Here is an 18,411-nt window from a genome sequence, read left to right on the forward strand (position 1 = left end):
GCACGGGAGCTAAGCGACAGCGAGCATGATGTAATTCTGCACCCCACGACGTTCACGTTAGGCACCTATCAGGTGATGATCGGCTCTGTTGCACGGAAGATGCACCAGGGTTGTTGTATGTATTTCTACACTCGAAACTCCAATGGTGCGCGGAAATGGTCAGGCTTGGTGTGGCATGTGCTCATGGGCCTTGGCTTGCCCTTCATACCGTAGAAATGGATTCATGGCTTTCATCAGGATCTCTTGAAGAAGCACCAATTCACCTACACACGTAGTCCCTTTTTCACAGTGCTTCTCTGGTGTCCGGGTCAGGCGGGGAAATAGCTTCCAAGCCTGTGTGTGCCATTGGGAAGTTCTGGAGCCTGGGTGTCGGAAAACTCTTCCTGCTGGTTTCCCATTTACAAGTGTGGCGGTTTTTGCGGTCTCAGATCAACGGAGACTCATCATTGTATTGAACTTCTATCTTTTTTTCTTGATTTCATTTCACACTGCGGTACAAATGCAGCGTTATGCGACTTGGACTGGATGCTTCGCTGTCGCCTTGATTCGCAATTGTACCAGCCCAAGCGCATTTCCCCCGCTCACGCCGTCGAACACCAAATTCCTCCCTGCGCCACTTGCCACCCGCTCGAGCCACATTCACGTCGTCGCGCACTGCTAGCCAGGTAATAATCTCATTTCGCTTCCAATGTCGGAGCAAAGACAGCAGCGTCGTGGTGAACCTCCCCGTGCTCCGACTTCCGGACACGGTCAAGCCTCCTCGATATCTCAGTCGGTTTCTCAGACCCCGATCCAGGCTCCAATCCGCTCAATCGAAACACCCACTCCCGACCTTTCCAATCGCCCTACGCCCACCTCACAGACACCTCGCTCCCCCGCGCCAAACCTCTTGTTTCGTGTCCCACAATCTCCTCTCACTGCGACGAGTGATTCGTCTCAGAGAGCTGGAAAAGTTGCCATTCCAAGGTTGAAGAGATCGATTGATCCATCTGAAGATCCGACTCGATCAGGGGGAAGGCACCGCGTCAATCATGCATGTGAGCCCTGCCGCCATCGCAAGACCAAATGCAGCGGGGAGCGCCCAGCGTGCAAACATTGCCAGGACTTTAAGATTACATGCTTTTACGCCGATGGCAAAAGAGATAGGGCCAAAAAGTTGGTTGACATGTTTGTTCGAGCGTGAAGATGCTAATTGGCGTCCAGGCAATTTGGAACCTTGACGGAGAAGGTGGCCGATTATGAAAAACTGCTCAGGGAACTGATATCGAGGGTTGATGAAGACGACGCAAGATTGATCCGAGCATCGCTAGAGAAGGTGAGTTCCTTTCAATGCAAACATAATCCCTGTTGTACGCTGACTCTCGACAGGAATCGAATTATGACGCCGAAGAAACCCTCACAGAAGGCACCGCTGATGTTGCCCTGACTGGTGATGTCGATGCAGAAGATGATGAGTCCGGTGCGGAATCAGAAGCTTCGGCAGGCGCTGGGTCCACGGGTGCACTAGATCGAACCGATGAGGATTTCACCCGTGAGCAGGCCCGGATGACGGGTTTCATGGGGAAGAACTCCGAGGTCACCTGGCTCCAGCGGTTGCGTGAACAGAACAAGTATGGAGACGTTGAACAAGATCGGCAAGGTAATGAGAGGCAACAGGCGCTCGCTGCCATGTCCAGTGCCTCGCTGACTTCGAAACGTCCAGTCGGTGACACCCAAATTCCGCTTTCGGAAGCAGACGAAGGCTTCACTATCAAAGATTCCAGCTATCACATGGATGACACATCGATATTCATGTACGAGGCCGTTGATGCCTACGAGATGCCTACACCTGACATTGCGGACCATCTGTTCACTGCATACATGCAGCGAGTTCACTCGTCCTTTCCCGTAGTTGGAAGGTTGAATCTGACCACTCAGTTTCGAAGGTTCATTAGCGGGACCGTGCAAAGACCACCAGAGAAGTGGCTCGCGATCCTCAACTTGATCTTTGCAATCGGTGCAAAGTATTCGCATCTAATCAAAGCCGAATGGAAAGGCGACGAGAGGGACCATCTGATCTATTTTACCCGGGCTCGACTGTTAAGTATGAACTCTGAAACCATCTTCCATCATCCAGATTTGCAGCAGATCCAGGTTCTAGGCTTGATGTCTTTCTACCTGCTGTGCAACAGTCAAATTAACCGGTAAGTGTCGCCCAGTCCACCTCGAGGAAGAGCGTCAATTGATTGCAGACTAGTGCTTGGATGCTGAATGGAATTGCTATTCGAGGAGCCGGCGCCTTGGGACTGAACATGCGCAATGACAGCAATGGCCTGAAGGATTCACTCAAGGAAATCCGCTACCGACTTTGGTGGGCTCTCTACGCCCTGGAACATCGTCTGTGCAATATGACGGGTAGGGTCAACTGTGTCATGGATGACCACTGTACTACACCCCTGCCAATACCCCTGGAAGAAGAACAATTCGAGACCGAGGAAGGCCAGAGACTTCTGAGCAAGGAAATACAACAGGGTGACCGGGCGCCATCGTCAAATTCTCAAACCCCGAGTTTCGGGTCAACCCCTTCAACCGACCGCTCTCGTTCGCAAACCAAGATCGACTCACGTTCGCCCTCGATGCCTGGAGCCCTCAGAGCTGGTGACTTGGAATGGGCAAAGGATGTTCAACCTAACTCTTCACTATACTTTCTCCACCTGGTACAGTTGACTCGCTTGACCCAGAACATCTTTCATAGTCTGTACAACCCGGCGGCGATCAAAGGAACGTGGTCAGAAGTTCAGGCCAAAGTAAAGGACCTCGACGAACGCCTAGAGCACTGGTATCGCAAACTGCCTCAGGCATTTGCTTTTCGACGGAACCAGCGCGAGCGCGGGTCCTACGAATTCCGCTTGAATTTGGGTTTCTTCTACTACAGCACCAAGATGACCATCCATCGACCCTGTCTCTGTCGACTTGACCGAAAGATCCCAGGGCAATCAAGCAAATCACTCGAATTCAACCGCAATTCTGCCGCCTCTTGCGTGGAGGCTGCAATGGATATGCTGCAGCTCATCCCTGATAAACCCAATGCCGTCGGGCTGATTCGAGTCGGCCCTTGGTGGAACATTGTGCATTGGCTAGTCCAAGCCACGACAGTTCTGATGCTTGAAATCTCGTTCCGAGCCAACCACATGCCGGAAGAAGCAGAAGCTATACTGGAATCATGCAAGAAAGGCATCCGCTGGCTGCATGCACTAGCAGAAGACAATGTGTCGGCCAGGCGTGCCTGGACAATATGTTTCTCGCTGTTTGGGGAAGCAGTCAAAAAGATTGGGCGTGATGTCGACGATTTGCCACACGATCTTCCAGGCAGGCCTTCTCCTCCACGGCACGATGTTTCCATGGCAAATTACTCTGCGGTCAGCAATCCTCTGTCCCAGAACATGTATGTGTCGGCTCCAAGCGCGCCTTCTATCTACAACACAATGCCTGAGCTTCCAAGTGTGCAAGCATTTGCCGCGTTCGACCCAATGATGCGGTACGACCAATATTTCCCCCCGGATCTGCTATTGAACGATCCCTCTTTACATTTCCAACAGCCCACCGACGCCGAGATCGAGTTTATGAGCAATGCGTACCATGAAGACCAGGGTCAACAGCACCAAGGTGGCCCGTCCGGTCAAGGACCCAGGATGAATTGAGATATCGAGCCGAGACAAGTTCCAGACTGCAGGAATGTAACGCGCACCGCGTCTCAGGGAGCTGGAAGACAAAAGGGGCAGCCATCCACATACCAACCGCGATTGACTTGGCATTCCAGCATACGCGGTCTGGACATATTGTAATTGAAATGCCCTGCCACTCGAACAATCTGTTCTGCCACCATTCTGGGACATAAAATCCCACTGTGAGTCCTATCTTCGCCGGCGAAGGTAAACCATTTCCCCCTTTTCCAGTGAGATTAGACTCGGTTTTGTGCTCCAGATATGGAGGTCCTACTACTGCTGATCGCCCTAGCGGCGCCAATTTCTTCGATAAAACAACACGAGGGACGAGCCCATTTCCATCCTAAAGAGCCTCGACAACTCCCCAGCTCGCCCATCCAAGGGTTGGGAGTACTGGCAACCCCAGCCCCTGTCGCCACAACCCCATTTACTCCGTCGACTCTGCCCACAATATCGTCCTATGCCTTTCCCACGACGGTGATTCAGGAACCGGTTGCGACGGTATGTCCTGACACGCCAGCTTCGTCAGCAATATTTTCAGTCCTACCCCGGTCTTCGTTAGGAGCCAACAAGACGCAAGGCTCGATTACCAATAGCTCAAGTTACATTCCAGTCCGAGTGAACGCAACAGCTCTTCTTCCGAACGGAAGCACGACAGTCTTCTTATCTACCAGCAGGGCTCGCGTACCGCCGACGACTTCAGCGACAATACCTCCCATGGAGCCCAGCGGAGCCGAAACAGCACGGATAGTTTTAGACACGAATGGATGCCAGACATTGTACAGCGCAAAAACCACGACATGGTGCAGTACCACTGTGCAGCGGGCTGGAATGATACCTGTTCCCATTACGGATTGCGGTCAATTCGTCACGTTCTCCAGTCAGAGACTGGTTGCCTGCTCTACGATGGCTGGATCGAGTTTCTCAAGTCCTTCCCTTTCACCTGCGGAAGCGAACGAGCCCATGGCGTTCTATGCTGCCCACTGGTATGACCTTGTTCAGAATCCTGTTCCCAACGTCGTTCAAGTCCAAGATTGTCTTCCTCGATCAAGCGGGTGGGATTGCGTTACCTCGAGCGAAAGCTGGGATGTGGTGACGATCACGAGCAGCAGCACTGGGACCAGTGTGGCTTCATTCTCAGGGGTAAGTTGAAGCCAATCCGCCGTCTACATTCGCAACTGACAGAGATTTAGCCCGCCGTGGTCACATCTGGAACGTACACAGGCACCACCACATTGTCCTTTGAATCGACTCTTACTACCACCACAGTGCTAACCTCATCAGCGATCAGTCGTCATCAGCTCGGAGGTGTCAGTGCAGCGACTACATCAGAGCAAACAGTGACTGTGCTGGTGACGATGCCAACTACGAGAACCTTGTTACTCGACTCGTTGACCAGAACCACAGTGACCATTCGGCAGACTTCAATGGTCGAGGTAACAGAGACGAGGACTCGAACCTTGGGTGGTGGTTCATCGGATCAGATCTCACAAGACTAGCAAATTAATGAGCAATGTGATACCCAAAATTCCGACATGAGCAAGCATTTTTGTCAGACCCTTTTTTGCAAGTTCCAATGTTCGTTCTAGTATGATGGTTTTTGCTAACGCACCGACCCTTCCCAATGTTTGCCCATTTATTTCTGCTCACGCCACGGCAGCACGAAACGAACCAAAGAGCGCGATCAACGATACAGGAAGTGACGCGCTTTTGGCCATCAATCACGCTCGCTGGCTGGCTGGCCACGGGAGTTTGAGCTCGCCTACTTCCCCACCGTGGCATACGCCTGTCCTCCCGCTTCCCTGTCGATCTCGATACACTCCTGCAGGCCGCACAAGTTGAACGACTCCTTGACGCCGCTGGCCGAACTTCTCGGGGTGGTCTTGCCGGTGGTCTGGAGGACCTTGAGCTCGTCGCGCACGCTCTCGAGGAGGGGCCCGATGCACAGGCCGGGGTAGATGATGATGCGGAAGCCCATCTTGCTGGCCTCGTCGACGGTGTATTCCGGGGTGACGCCGCCGGGCACGACGTTGAGCAGGACCGGCGTGTCCCCCATGATCTGGCACACCTTCTCCATTTCTTCCTTCGTCTGGAGGGCTTCGAGGAACACGGCGTCCACGCCGATCCGCACCGCTTCTTGCAGCCGCTCGATCGCCTCGTCGAAGCCGTACGTCTGGCGCGAGTCCGTCCGCGCGATCAGCACGATGTCCGATTGGAGCTGGTCACGCGCCGCCACCGCCGCGCGCAGGCGACTAAAGTAAATCTCCCGGTCCACGATCTGCTTGCCGAGGAGATGGCCACATCTCTTCTCTTGTACCTGTTTTCAATCCCGGTTTGGTGAGTCAAATGTTGTCACGTGCCGAGGAAAGACTTGAAAGGTTCAAATTTGGTTGCAACTTTTCCCTCGTCGTGGGGGGAATTCTGACTGACCTGATCTTCAATGTGCAGCGCCGCGACCCCGGCTCGAGCGTACTGCGTCACGGTCCTCGTGACCATGATTGGGCCGCCGTAGCCCGTGTCGGCGTCGGCGATGAGGGGCACGGAAGGGTTCAGCGATGCGATCATCTCGGCGTTGCTTCTCATGTCGTTGAGCGTCGCGATGCCCAGGTCGGCCCAGCCGAGTCGGGACATGGACGTGCCTGCTCCGGTCTAAGAGAGATTGAGTGAGCGAGTGACAATAGATGAGACGAGCTGAGAAGAGGAGAGACGAGAAGAGTGTGTGGTATCGTATTGTATCACGGTGATTGACACACACACACACACACACACACTCCCAGGCATGGGATGTTTCTTTTCCTCTTCGCACCATCCCCCTGTCTTGATTGAAAGTGATATACGTACCATGTACATCGCATCATACCCGGCCGCCAGGGCCAACCGAGCCGTGAACCCGTCAAACACGCCGGGACACACGACGACCTTGGTCGGGTCCTTGAGCATCTCTCTCAGCCGCGTGGCGCCAGTGAGCGGCGAGCATGCTTTGGTCGTCTTGGTGTCGGCGCCGACTGAACCCATGTTTTTTTTTTTCGGTGTGGCGTGGAGTTTCGAGTCGAGAGTCTTGAGCCGGAAGTCTAGTATTGAATCGCGAGGGTCGAAGACAACAGACCGGAAGGGTATTGTTTGGTTGGAGGAGGGAAGATAGAATTGTGAATGTAATGGCAACCAGGATATATTCCTTTCTCGATGACAACTCGCAATTCCGTGTCAAGGACTAACAAATCAATGGCGGATGCAAAATGCTTCCCCTCCCTCGATCTTAAGTATATATGTAAGTACGTAGGGGTGTAAGTAGCACGGCAGGTGGACAGGTATTTAGTTATCCACCAAGCAGGAAGGATACTTTTTGTACATTCATCAATCCGATCCGAGGCATTTCCCGTTTCTTCTCTCTCTCTCTCTCCTTCTTCTTACTTGTTAGTTATTAGTTATTATCCGTCCCCGTTCCCAATGAACCTAGTTGCCTAGTCACGTACAAGGCATGCAAGTACCGTACGTACTCCAACCCAAAAAATGCGGAGGAGGAGAGGGGGGGGGGGGCGAAAGCTTGATCGACTCCGATGTTTGCGCTTTAGTCCGATTTTCGCACCGAATTCCGGACTTGGAAAGGGAGAAGAAGAGCAGATATCGGCCTTACCTTGGAAATTCGTCACGTTTCATTCGTTGGTTGACGGTCAAGGCCGGGCGAGGACATGTGGGGACATCGGTCGGGGAGATGGTGACCCATTCATCAACCATGAACCAGCCATTCATTGAATCATGAGCCGTGGATGATGTTCACGATCCTATAACCCCTCCAAAGGCCGGCCGGCCGGTCGGTCGGTCGGTGTGTAGCTCTCACGGTAGCTGCAACTGCAGCTGTTCGTGAGAGAGGGGAGAGGGGCATGTTCTGCGTCAGATGTACGAGGTACGCGCATATGTATATGTATGAACTTACTCGGTAGGTGGGTGGGTAGGTAGGTACATATGCATGCGTGTTAATGTTTGTGGACTTTGATCCGGGGTCGGGACCTAGACTCTGATCGTGGGATATTATATGCCCCTCCTACCGTACCTACTAACCCAAGGACAGAGGATTGCTATCCGCCACGGCATATAGTACGGAACATAGCACACAGTACATTACCTTGGCTGGGATAGACCACGACTGCTCGTCATCCTCATCTGTCCAGATCGAACACAAAAGACCAAGAAAAGAAAAGAAAAGAAAGGAAAGAATATGGAGACGCTCACAGAAACACTACCACCCTCCCAAAACACCCTGCAAGATGAATTCGAGAGCAGACTACGCGACCTCCTCTCCAGCACCAGGAAAGTCGACGTGACGACCCTCAATCTCTCCCTCATCCCGGGAAGTTCACCTAAAAGTATTCCCCGCGTCCTACTTCGCTATGCCGACGCCCTCAGAGACGCAGGGTACAATCCCGAGGCCGAAGCCCTGGATCTAGTGCGCGAAAAGGCCCTCGACAAGAAAGCCTTTGGAGGACTTGGTCTGCACGACGAAGAAAAAGAAGAAGACGGCACCGCTACTACGACTCCCGCGCAGCAGGCCGAGGCGCTCTTCCTGGTCGAGGCATGGCTCGAGGCCGTCAACTCACGCGAACGGGCTACCGATTTTCTCTCGTACAGGACCGCGCCTGCAGAGGGGACGAGGCCGATGACTCTCGCGCAGAAGATCTTCGCGCAGCATGTCATTGGGGAGAAACCCCCTAAAGGACTGGCGGCCGGCGATGTCGTCAGGGTTGGTATCGACTGGATCCTGGCATCAGAATTGTCGTGGGGGGTATGGTTCCAAACTTCTAACACCTATCTTAGAGAGAGGATCTCCTATCCCGAACAGAACAAAAGCTGACTCTGAGAAAAAAAAAACAGGGTATGGCCCGGACGTGGAAACGACTGGGCTCTCCATCAATCTGGCGCAACGACCGCTTCTGGCTGGCCGGCGACCACGTCGTCCACCCGGCGGTGGCGCAGGTGCCCAAGGTCAAGGCCATGGTCGAAGTGGCGGAACAGGCCAAGAACGAGTTCAAGATGACTGAGTACCAAGGCATGAACTACACCATCATGCACACCGAGTTTGTCCGGGAACGCGTCGAGCCGGGCATGCTGGCCATCGGGTCCGACTCGCACACCTGCTCTGGCGGCGCCGTCGGCTGTCTGGCCATTGGACTCGGCACGGCCGACGTGATGATGACGCTGACCCTCGGGGAGACGTGGTTCAAGATCCCCGAGTCGATCCTCATCGAGTTTGTCGGCCAGCCGGCCTTTGGCATGTCGGGCAAGGACGTCATCCTCTACATCCTCGGCGAGCTCAAGCGCAACACCGTCGCCGCGGAGCGTATTGTCGAGTTCGCCGGCGAGGGTCTCAAGTATCTCTCCGTCGACGCCCGGTTCGCCATCTCCAACATGTGCACCGAATTCGGCGCCATCACGGGCATCTTCGTGCCGGACAGCATCACGAGAGACTACATTTCGCGCCGGCGGAGAAAGGCCAACCGCGTCAACTCACTCTACTTCCAACCAGACGCCGACGCAGAGTATGCAGGCAGATATACCATCGACTTGTCCAAGGTCGAGTCCTCGATCGCCGTCTACCCGAACCCGGACGACGTGGTCCCCGTCTCGCAGATGGCCGGGAAGCCACTCGACGGAATCTTCATCGGCGCCTGCACGACCACCGAGGAAGAGCTGGTCCTCGCGGCGCTGGTCCTCAAGGTCGGCCTGGACAGGAAACTGCCATTGGTCAAGGGCAAGAGACACTACGTGCCGGGATCGTTGCCCATTGTCGAGAAGCTAAAGGACCTGAACCTGCTCGAGATATATGAGGCCGCGGGCTTCACTCGCGGTCCGCCCGGCTGTTCGTACTGTGTCGGACTCTCGGCCGAGCATGCTGATGAAGGGGAAACGTGGCTGAGCTCTCAGAATCGCAACTTCCAGAACCGTATGGGAAAGGGTGAGTTGCCTATCCCTTGGCCTTTCCTTTGATCCCTCCAAAAAATCGGAGAGTGTCTGCTGGTCTGTACCGTGTATTTGCATGAGGCTAACTTCTCGCTCGTTGGTCGCTGAATAGGCGCATTCGGCCATATCACGTCGGCCATGGTCTGCGCAGCCTCGAGCTTCAGCATGTCCATCACCAGCCCCGCGGACTTTCTCAAGGATCTGGACTTGGATTTCTTCGAACGATACCGTCCTCTCCCGGACGTCGATATGGTTCCTGTCGAATACGTCGAGCCCGACCTCGGCAGGTCATCAAGTGCCGCAAAGACGAACAGCACAATCACCAAACCGATAGATCCAGCACCGAATGCGGAAGACAAGCCACCGAGGAAACTGGACAAGATCTCCAGCAAGATTGTCACGCTAGGCGACTTTATCGACACAGACGCGGTAAGTCAGAACCAGGCCCCCTCCCTGTGGCTCGCACAAGCCGATCAAGCAAGCAAGACAAGACAAGACAAGGCTGACGTTCTCTTCCCTCCGTTGGGTCCATGTGTCGCGAACAGCTGGCTCCAGGACACACATTGACTTCGTGCGTAACCGACGAAGACTTTGGCGAACACGTCCTCGAGCACACGCACCCCGAGTTCCGGGCCAAAGTGCGTGGAGGCCAGCAGGTCGTGGTGGCCGGACATGCCTTTGGGGTTGGATCGAGTCGCGAGATGGCCGTGGGTGCTTTGAAAGGTATTTTCCTTCGAACGCTCTTCTTTCCTTGTACAGCCTTTTCCTTTATACCCCTTCTCTGTGATTGTCCCCTTTCTCTCCCCCCTTGCCAATTTCGCCCTGTTTCTTTGGCTGCTTCTATTTCACATATGAGGTATGTTGTGTCTAACGCGATTCGAACAGGCGTTGGTGTCCAGGCGGTCATAGCCCGCTCATTCGCCTTCATCTACGGCCGCAACCAGCCCAGCCTCGGCCTACTGGGAGTGACCATGACGGACGAGGCCTTCTACGACGTCGCGCGGGAAGGCGAGGAGATCACACTGGACATCCCCGCGCGGACCATCACGGTCGCCGGCCAGTCGTTCCCCTTCACGTTGTCCGAGATGGAGTATAACCTGACCATCAACAACGGCGTGGCCGAGAGTTATCGCAAGTTTGGCAAGGGCATCTGGGAGCGCTTCACGGGCGCGGGGAAAAAGGAGGCCGAGATGTCCATTGTCAGGGCGGCGGTGCAGGGTAGTGGGGAGGAAAGTCAGAGGGGTGATAAGAAGTTAGACTGGTAGAATAGATAATGTATTGTCATTCTTTGCTTGCTTTCACATCCCTCCTCTTATCCCATTTGTGTTCACTGGTTTGTTATCCAGGAAGAATTCAACTTTTGGTATGATCTCCCTCATCGGATAGAATGGCTCTATCCGCATCTTTGATTCGTGCAGGTCCTTGGCCTTCGGGAAAGGGCGCGAACTTGTCAATCAGATAGTACATGTCGTCAAAAGCCCTGTACCATGAAAAGCGTCATCAGTTTGCGACCATCTATATCGAAGGTAAAAAGTACAGATGAGCGCAGCACTCACGTTTGACGCACCGCCTGGCCCTGGCTCCTGTGATTCACCGAGTATAGTATATTATAGTAGATGCAATAAAGCCGATTCCGATCGGCCCATTCTTCCGTGGGTTCGCTGGGCCCGTTGTAGCGGAGGTACGTCTGTGTATAGACCTTGTGGTGGATTTTGTTGTAGCTGCACCTCCAATTCCCAATCTCGAGCTCGTGGTGCGCATACATGGCCGCTGCGTCGAAGAGGTAGATATTCCCCGTCTGGAGTGACACCCCTGTGTTTCCTTCCCAAAGATCACCATGAATAAGAGAAGGTTTTACCACACGACCATCTTTGGTGAGGTTATCTAGGAGACATGGGACCACATGAGCAAGAAGCCGAACCTCGAGTACGCTGAGAGCGCCCCAGCTACCATTTTCTGCGTCATCTAGTGCAATGACATGGCGGAGCAGGCTGGTGAAGTAGATAGTCCAGTTACTCTCCCAGGCTACGGCCTGAGGGATCCGACCCTGGCATGTCGGGATGTAAAAGCCGAATTTCCCTGTCGGTGACACGCTGGTGTCATGTAGCCTGGCCAACTTGGCACAGAGCTGGTTAGGCTCTGGTAAGCCGTCAGATATACCGATGAATTCGACCAGGAGATAATACGTCTTGACCGGTAGAGTCTTCAGCGTTCCCCAGGCGTATGGTTTGGGAACCAGTTCGGGCATGGTTTTGTATAGCTCTGACATTGAGTGGAATTCGCCTTCGATCATCACCCGGCCAGCTTCTCCGGCGGCACATTTTAGAAAGTAGATCGCAGGCTCGTCGTCCGGCTGTTTCACCACCAGGCGCGCCAGGAGCGTCCATTTTGATAAGGGAATCTCTTGGGCAGATAGGAGCTGAGTATGCCGGGGGAAGCTGTTGATAATCTCGTCGTACAGGGTATCTTCGCGTGCAGCAGCTGTAGGTTTAATCAGGCTATGGCCATCCTTGTGTATGGCATCGCTCATCCTGGCCGGATGCTTGGATGACAGTTAATAGATCAGCACTTCGATTGCGCGCTTGAGTAAAAACATGCCAGGGCTCTGGCTTGCAGGACTTGGGGCAAACGAATGGTAAATGTGTACTTCCTTCAATTATGGCAGGGAAGAGTATAGTAGGAGTAATGGGTGATCGATATGGAAAAGGACTGTCTGTTCTGATTGGCACTTCCTCTGATTGACATTCTCTTCCATCTCAACCTCTTTTTGTTGCCAACATTCCTTGCGTCGATTCGGCATTCTTCTCACTCACATTCCACCTACTTGACAACGGTCAACGGGGACGTAGCCTCTACGCTTCGTCAGGCCCAGGCAATGCTGGGTTTTCTGGCCCAGGGTGCAAGCATGACAAGGCACCCACATTTCTGGATGGACGGAGTCGATGGACAGTTGAATGAAGGGAAGGGCGTAGAACTGGTTGACCATGGCAGACTGATGGCAGATATTGGGCATCTCCAGCGTCATGGTGTCAACGCTTACGTTCTGCGAGTCCAAAATGTCCTTGATCCTCTCGGTGCGGAGAACTCGAAAGCGTTGACGGCGCATAGCAAGCAAGAGTTGTGCGGTCGGTGGTCATCCTAAAGTTTTAATTCTGGCGGGATTTCCGAGTTTAGCCGCCGAGCGCAGGAAGATGAAACTGCGCCTCCTTTTCCATCTCCTCTTCCAACCCATCCTTGCCCATCCAGCAGCCGCTCATCACCTCCGAGACAGTCTAATGCAAATTTCACTGTCGACCATCTTCCAGAAGTATTACATCATGATTAGGGCGCTTAAAACCATGCGTCGAAACATGATACGCGGCGAAGCCATGTCTTCTGGTACCCACCACTCATACTTACCCATCCTTCACATACCCTCTCGATGGCGGCCATCGGCTGTTTCACAACTCTATACCGATACGTGATGGGTCTTTCCTAGTGGCGATGCTCAGCCCGATGATCGCCTGCACTCGATGCAGACGTGGCAGGTACATAGCCTTGAGGTCGCCTCCCAGGCCTCCAGCTCGAAATATGCCTCGTGCAAATACTGAGCCGCCGCACACCTGCCGTCTCTCATACACTGCCACTCTTATCGAACGCTGTCCTCACAATTCCAAGAATGACTGCGATCGACTTACGGCTGTTGAGACTTGAAGTAGACCAAGAAGTCTCCTCACTCCGCACAGAGCAGCAACAGTTGGCTGGTGACCCCCAATGGTATATGACCCTCCCTTATCACTGAAAGCTGTGGCTAAGAGCTTGAATTTTAGCTGGGAAAACTACGTGTCGGTTTCTCCCACCGACGCAAGCAATCGACCCAACATTCGGGACAGCCTTTAACTGGCGCTGGAGACAATCTGGCTGTTGATTCTCCCTCAAACAACGCCCAAGGAGAGGATTCTGGATCTATTGCGAATATTCCTGCCAGATGTCCTCCAGCTAGAGCTTCGCCTGGGACAAATGATGCACAGGGACCCTCCAGGACCGGAAATGGCGCCAATGTCCTTGGTCTCGATATCATCCATGAGCCACAGTCGAGACCCACTGCCGATATTATCTTTGTACATGGACTCGGTGGCCACAGTCACAAAACCTGGTCCAAGGACCGCAATATCGACTTTTTCTGGCCGGGTTTATGGCTCCCGAACGACCCTCAACTCCGCAAAGCCAGGCTGTTCACTTATGGTTATGATTCTCAATTGCTCGGGCCCAAAAGTGTGTCGAATATCATGGGTTTCGCAAGGTCACTATTATTCGACATGCGATATGGCAGGGGTAACCGAGTGAACAGTCTGAAAATCGGCGAGGCACCCATCGTGTTTGTTGCTCATTCCATGGGTGGCTTAGTCGTCAAGAAAGCATACCTGATGGCCCAGAATGATCAAAACTGTGCAAAGATTTCGCGATCAATCGTGGGCATCATGTTTCTGTCGACGCCTCATCGGGGTTCCAATCTGAGCCCGGTACTTAACCTGACATTGAGGGCCACCTTCCAACCTGGAAAAACTTTTATCAAGGAACTGGAACGAAACTCATCAGCTATCGAGGACATCAACGACCAATTTCGTCACGTTGCCCCAAATCTCTCTATTGTTTCTTTTTACGAGGAGCATGCCACACCCATACTTGGGAAGCGTCTCATGATCGTGGAGAGGGACTCCGCCATCTTGGGCTACATCAACGAGGATTCAAGGGGACTACCCGCTGATCACCACACAATTTGCAAATTCGATAGCGAAGAAGATTCAAAATATAGAATAGTGAGGGACACTTTGAAAGATCTCGTGGAGAAGTTGGAGAATGGCACCCTTCAAACACCTAATGTCGGGTCTCTGGTCACCAGAAAAAACATTGAAAAGATTCTTGGTCTCTCCCGCACCCCTGCTGAGGATTTCAACTCTCTCCGAAAGCGCTGGGTGCCAGGAAGTTGCGAATGGTTCTTACAGGATTCTGGAACTCAGCTCTGGCTCACAAACCCCTCCGACTCTCATCTGATATGGTACAATGCACCACCGGCGCATGGAAAGTCGGTCCTCTCGAGCTATGTCATTCACTATCTTCAAGCAGAAGGCCACCACTGTCAGTACTATTTCTTCAACTTTGGAGACCAAACGAGACGATCGATAAGCGGGATGTTGAGGTCACTGGCGCATCAAATCTCTTCGATTATGCCCGAATACAAGGAGGAGATATTCACGACGTGTGCCGAAGACATTGGCTTCGACGAGAAGGACTACCGCTTCCTATGGCACAAATTGTTTGAGACTCTCCTGTTCTGCAAAACTTTTCCCCGCCCACTTTTCTGGGTTATTGATGGCCTGGACGAGTCAGAGTCGTCCCAGACGATCGTTGAATTGTTGGCCGAAGCCTTTTCAAAGGCAAAAATTCAAATAAAGGTCTTGGTCACAAGCCGGCGGACAGAAGCACTCGCATGGGAGATCAAAAAAGTCGAGCGCCTTCTCAGAGTTAACGTCATTGATGGGAATGAGCATACCCACAACGACGGCGACATCAAGCTTTTGGTTGACAGAGAACTTGAACACCTTCCTGGAAACACAGCTGTTCGAGAGCGACTTCGGCAGGAGATTTTGAAACGAGCAAGCGGCAACTTTCTCTGGGTGAGTATCGTTCTCGACAATCTGTACAAATGGCAAACCGAAAGCGAGATTCGAGCCATGTTGGAACAAATACCCGAGAACATGACGAAAATGTACTCACAAATGCTGCTTTCGATTACCGAGAACGACAATAAACAAAGAGTCAAATTGGCAAAAGAGTTGCTCCAGTGGGTGGTTTGTGCGCCACAACCTTTAACTCTGGATCAATTAAGGGACGGCATCAGCAAAGAATATCCCGACATCTTAGACCTCAAGAAGACAGTTCGCGATGTCTGTGGCAACTTCATTTTCATCAGTAACACAAACCATGTCATGATGATACACCAAACTGCTCGCGACTTCCTGACAAATGATTCCAATGGGATCAGCGAACTGGATCGTCAAAGCGCCAGCAGTGCTGTCTTGATAAAAAGTCTCTCCAGCATCAGTAACCCTTCTACTCGCACTTTGGCCATCGGTGCGAAGGGGAGCCTGTCAATCCGAATGGAGCTCGAAGCTCAGCATCCGTTCTCAATTTATGCTGCCAACTCGTGGTTCCACTACCTTGAATATGCCGGTTCTGTTTCCGCGGAGGCACTTGAAGCACTGGACACATTTTTCGGCGGTCCTCATGTGCTCGATTGGATCTACATTCTCACTGTCAAAGACGAAGTCGGCGCGTTGGCTAGAGCCGGAAGCGCTCTGTTGAAGTTTGTTACCAGCAACCACAGGCGCAAGATTTCAATTGACCATCGACTGCCAACCTTTGAGCTCCTCGGGAATTGGGGGACAGACCTGATGAGGATAGCAGCAAAATTTACACGATATCTCACGACGCAGCCGTATGCCATCTATGAGATAATTCCAGCTTTGTCTCCCCCAACTTCAATGATCAATCGCCAATTCCGACAGTGCAAGGGCCCAAAGATCACGATATCCGGTCAAACTGAGTCGTGGACAGACGTGTTTGGTCGATTTTCACTTTCTCAGGACGAGATAGCCTTGAAGATCGTGTCAACCGGTGCTCACCTCGCTGTGCTTACAAGAGGTGGTATTACACGTGTATGGAGCTCCACCGATTTTAAAGGGATATGCACACTCCGCCATGGTGAAGCTGTGGTAGATATGTGTATGAACCACCGGGGTGACATGCTTGTAACCTACGGCCTGAACACAACGATGGTCTGGGACGTCCCTGCGGGCACCGTGCGTCTTCGAGTGCCAAACATAGGAAATAGCAGAGCAATGTCGCTTACATTTGCAATGAATGACCAGCGCGTCCTGGCCGCAACAGATGACAGTGTGGTCAGATTCTTGGAGATTGCGGAGGATGGTGCGGCGTGGAAAGTCCTTGATGGGTCTCTACTCAAAGAGAATCCTCGACCCGACTTGGTCATCATGAATAGTCCGAGTTGCGTGGTTTTCAATGCAAGTGGTACACAGATTGGAGTCTGCTATAGGTCATTCCCTCTGACGGTCTGGGACTTGAACAGAGCTACGATCATTCGTCGGTGTTTGAGGCCGGTCGTTCCCTCAGATCCTGCATCAGTCTCCTCACCAACTTGGTTTCCCGTGGAATTCTTCAACTGGAATCCTGTCACTGGTCATATCATTGGCTGGTACAAGGGCAACAACCTTTTCAAGTGGCACCCCGTCACAGATGAGACTCACGAAGTCCCAGCTTGTGTCGACGGATTGGTTTGCAGTCCCAATGGGAAGTCATTTGTGACGAGTAACAGTGATGGGATCGTCCAGCTCTGGGACTTTGCGTCTTTCAACGTGACATACCAACTTTCCTCGGGAGACTTGATCAGTGGTTTATCCTTCAGCCCGGATTCCGAGCGGTTTTATGACATCCGGGGGTCGACTATCACTGCGTGGGAGCCCGGTGGGTTGGTTCAGATTTCAGGGCCGGGCGAGGCTTTCGGCGGCCCTGTCGGTGAGAAGCAAGGGACAGCGATGTGCAGCGTACGCCAAGTGAAAGTGCCACAATCTCCAAATCTTATCGCCATCTCTTCAGCTCCAGATGGCCTACGGTATGTGACGGCCAATGATCATGGCGAGGTTCATCTGGCGGACGTGCGAGACACATTCAAGATTGAACTGACAAGATTCCCTAACCTTGTATGCGTTTCTCATCTGGTCTGGAGTCCAAGAGGCGGCATGATTGTTGTTGCCGACCTCACAGCCGATGTCCGCATACTGCAGATCGACAACAGTATCTCCAGTCAACTCAAGCATACACGTGTTCAACTCATCCAACGGCCAAAGCTGAGCCTCGGAGGTGGCGCTATACACCAAATGCTAGTGGACTTTTCGTCAAAAATGCTGCTTGTTCTTACCGACAAGCTTGCTCAACTGTGGAGTATCCATGACTGCTGCGTAAAGATTTCTGCTCCCATGATCGGGGCTGCTCAACATAGTTGGTTCAATCAGCCTACCAACCATGACCTGTTCTTGGGAGTTGGGCCTGAATATATCAAGGTATTTCAATGGTTCAGCTTACAGCAGATGTACCAGATCAATCTCAGTAGTACCCTTTTATCTCTGGCCAGGCAGCCGACACTTACTCCTCTGATGGACGAAACAACCCATAATCTTACTGCGGATGATTCATCAGACTCAAGACAGAAACCAGCTATGAAGATCAGCAAGGCCATCTTCACACAGGACGGCAAGCATGTTCTCATATATCTCAGAGGAAACACCCCTGGAAGTAAGCCTCAGAAAAAACTACTTGTTCTACCGGTCAAGGCAATGGATGCAGCTACCAATCTGGGCAAGGAAGCGATCCTCGAGTGCATGGAGGTCCGGAGCGATCTTGTGGAGATCCTTGAAATCCCTTTGGGAATCTTAGCAGGAGAGCAGCTAATCTTCTTCGATTGTGACTTTTGGCTGTGCTCGGTCGACCTCACTCGACCAGCGGACATGGATGTTAGGCGTCACTACTTCATCCCAAGAGACTGGACGAGCATTGAAGGTCTAGCACAGAGCTTGGTCCTGCCAGAAGGGACCTTGCTCTGCATCCAGGAAGGCAATGTCGTGACGATCAGGAGCAATCTGATTAGTATCGGGTTTTAAAGCCGTGGCCAGTGAGGCTCACAGCGGTCGTCCAT

The 18,411-nt window shown here is 52.7% G+C and overlaps 6 protein-coding genes across 6 annotated transcripts; 4 read left to right on the forward strand and 2 right to left on the reverse strand.

The window, feature by feature from the left end:
* Positions 1-688: 688 nt before the first annotated feature.
* On the forward strand, positions 689-3,680 carry Z517_08089 (uncharacterized protein; the record flags this gene model as incomplete). Its single annotated transcript, XM_013426609.1, has 4 exons — positions 689-1,155; positions 1,204-1,315; positions 1,369-2,183; positions 2,237-3,680. 4 exons carry the CDS (start codon positions 689-691, stop codon positions 3,678-3,680), a joined length of 2,838 nt encoding a protein of 945 aa, XP_013282063.1.
* A 285-nt stretch (positions 3,681-3,965) lies between these two features.
* Z517_08090 (uncharacterized protein) lies at positions 3,966-5,211 on the forward strand (the record flags this gene model as incomplete). The annotated part of the gene is made up of 3 exons (XM_013426610.1): positions 3,966-4,847; positions 4,898-4,920; positions 4,989-5,211. 3 exons carry the CDS (start codon positions 3,966-3,968, stop codon positions 5,209-5,211), a joined length of 1,128 nt encoding a protein of 375 aa, XP_013282064.1.
* Positions 5,212-5,466: 255 nt separating this feature from the next.
* Z517_08091 (uncharacterized protein) lies at positions 5,467-6,719 on the reverse strand (the record flags this gene model as incomplete). The annotated part of the gene is made up of 3 exons (XM_013426611.1): positions 5,467-6,021; positions 6,135-6,353; positions 6,546-6,719. The coding sequence occupies 3 exons, from the start codon at positions 6,717-6,719 to the stop codon at positions 5,467-5,469; spliced, it is 948 nt and encodes a 315-aa protein (XP_013282065.1).
* A 1,201-nt stretch (positions 6,720-7,920) lies between these two features.
* On the forward strand, positions 7,921-10,924 carry Z517_08092 (uncharacterized protein; the record flags this gene model as incomplete). The annotated part of the gene is made up of 5 exons (XM_013426612.1): positions 7,921-8,484; positions 8,574-9,654; positions 9,772-10,088; positions 10,205-10,382; positions 10,545-10,924. 5 exons carry the CDS (start codon positions 7,921-7,923, stop codon positions 10,922-10,924), a joined length of 2,520 nt encoding a protein of 839 aa, XP_013282066.1.
* An 88-nt stretch (positions 10,925-11,012) lies between these two features.
* Positions 11,013-12,189, reverse strand: Z517_08093 (uncharacterized protein; the record flags this gene model as incomplete). The annotated part of the gene is made up of 2 exons (XM_013426613.1): positions 11,013-11,139; positions 11,216-12,189. 2 exons carry the CDS (start codon positions 12,187-12,189, stop codon positions 11,013-11,015), a joined length of 1,101 nt encoding a protein of 366 aa, XP_013282067.1.
* A 1,223-nt stretch (positions 12,190-13,412) lies between these two features.
* Z517_08094 (uncharacterized protein) lies at positions 13,413-18,376 on the forward strand (the record flags this gene model as incomplete). Its single annotated transcript, XM_013426614.1, has 2 exons — positions 13,413-13,415; positions 13,469-18,376. The coding sequence occupies 2 exons, from the start codon at positions 13,413-13,415 to the stop codon at positions 18,374-18,376; spliced, it is 4,911 nt and encodes a 1,636-aa protein (XP_013282068.1).
* Between the last annotated feature and the right edge of the window lie 35 nt (positions 18,377-18,411).

This window comes from Fonsecaea pedrosoi (assembly GCF_000835455.1).
Source record: "Fonsecaea pedrosoi CBS 271.37 unplaced genomic scaffold supercont1.5, whole genome shotgun sequence".
In the NCBI taxonomy this organism is placed as follows: domain Eukaryota; kingdom Fungi; phylum Ascomycota; class Eurotiomycetes; order Chaetothyriales; family Herpotrichiellaceae; genus Fonsecaea; species Fonsecaea pedrosoi.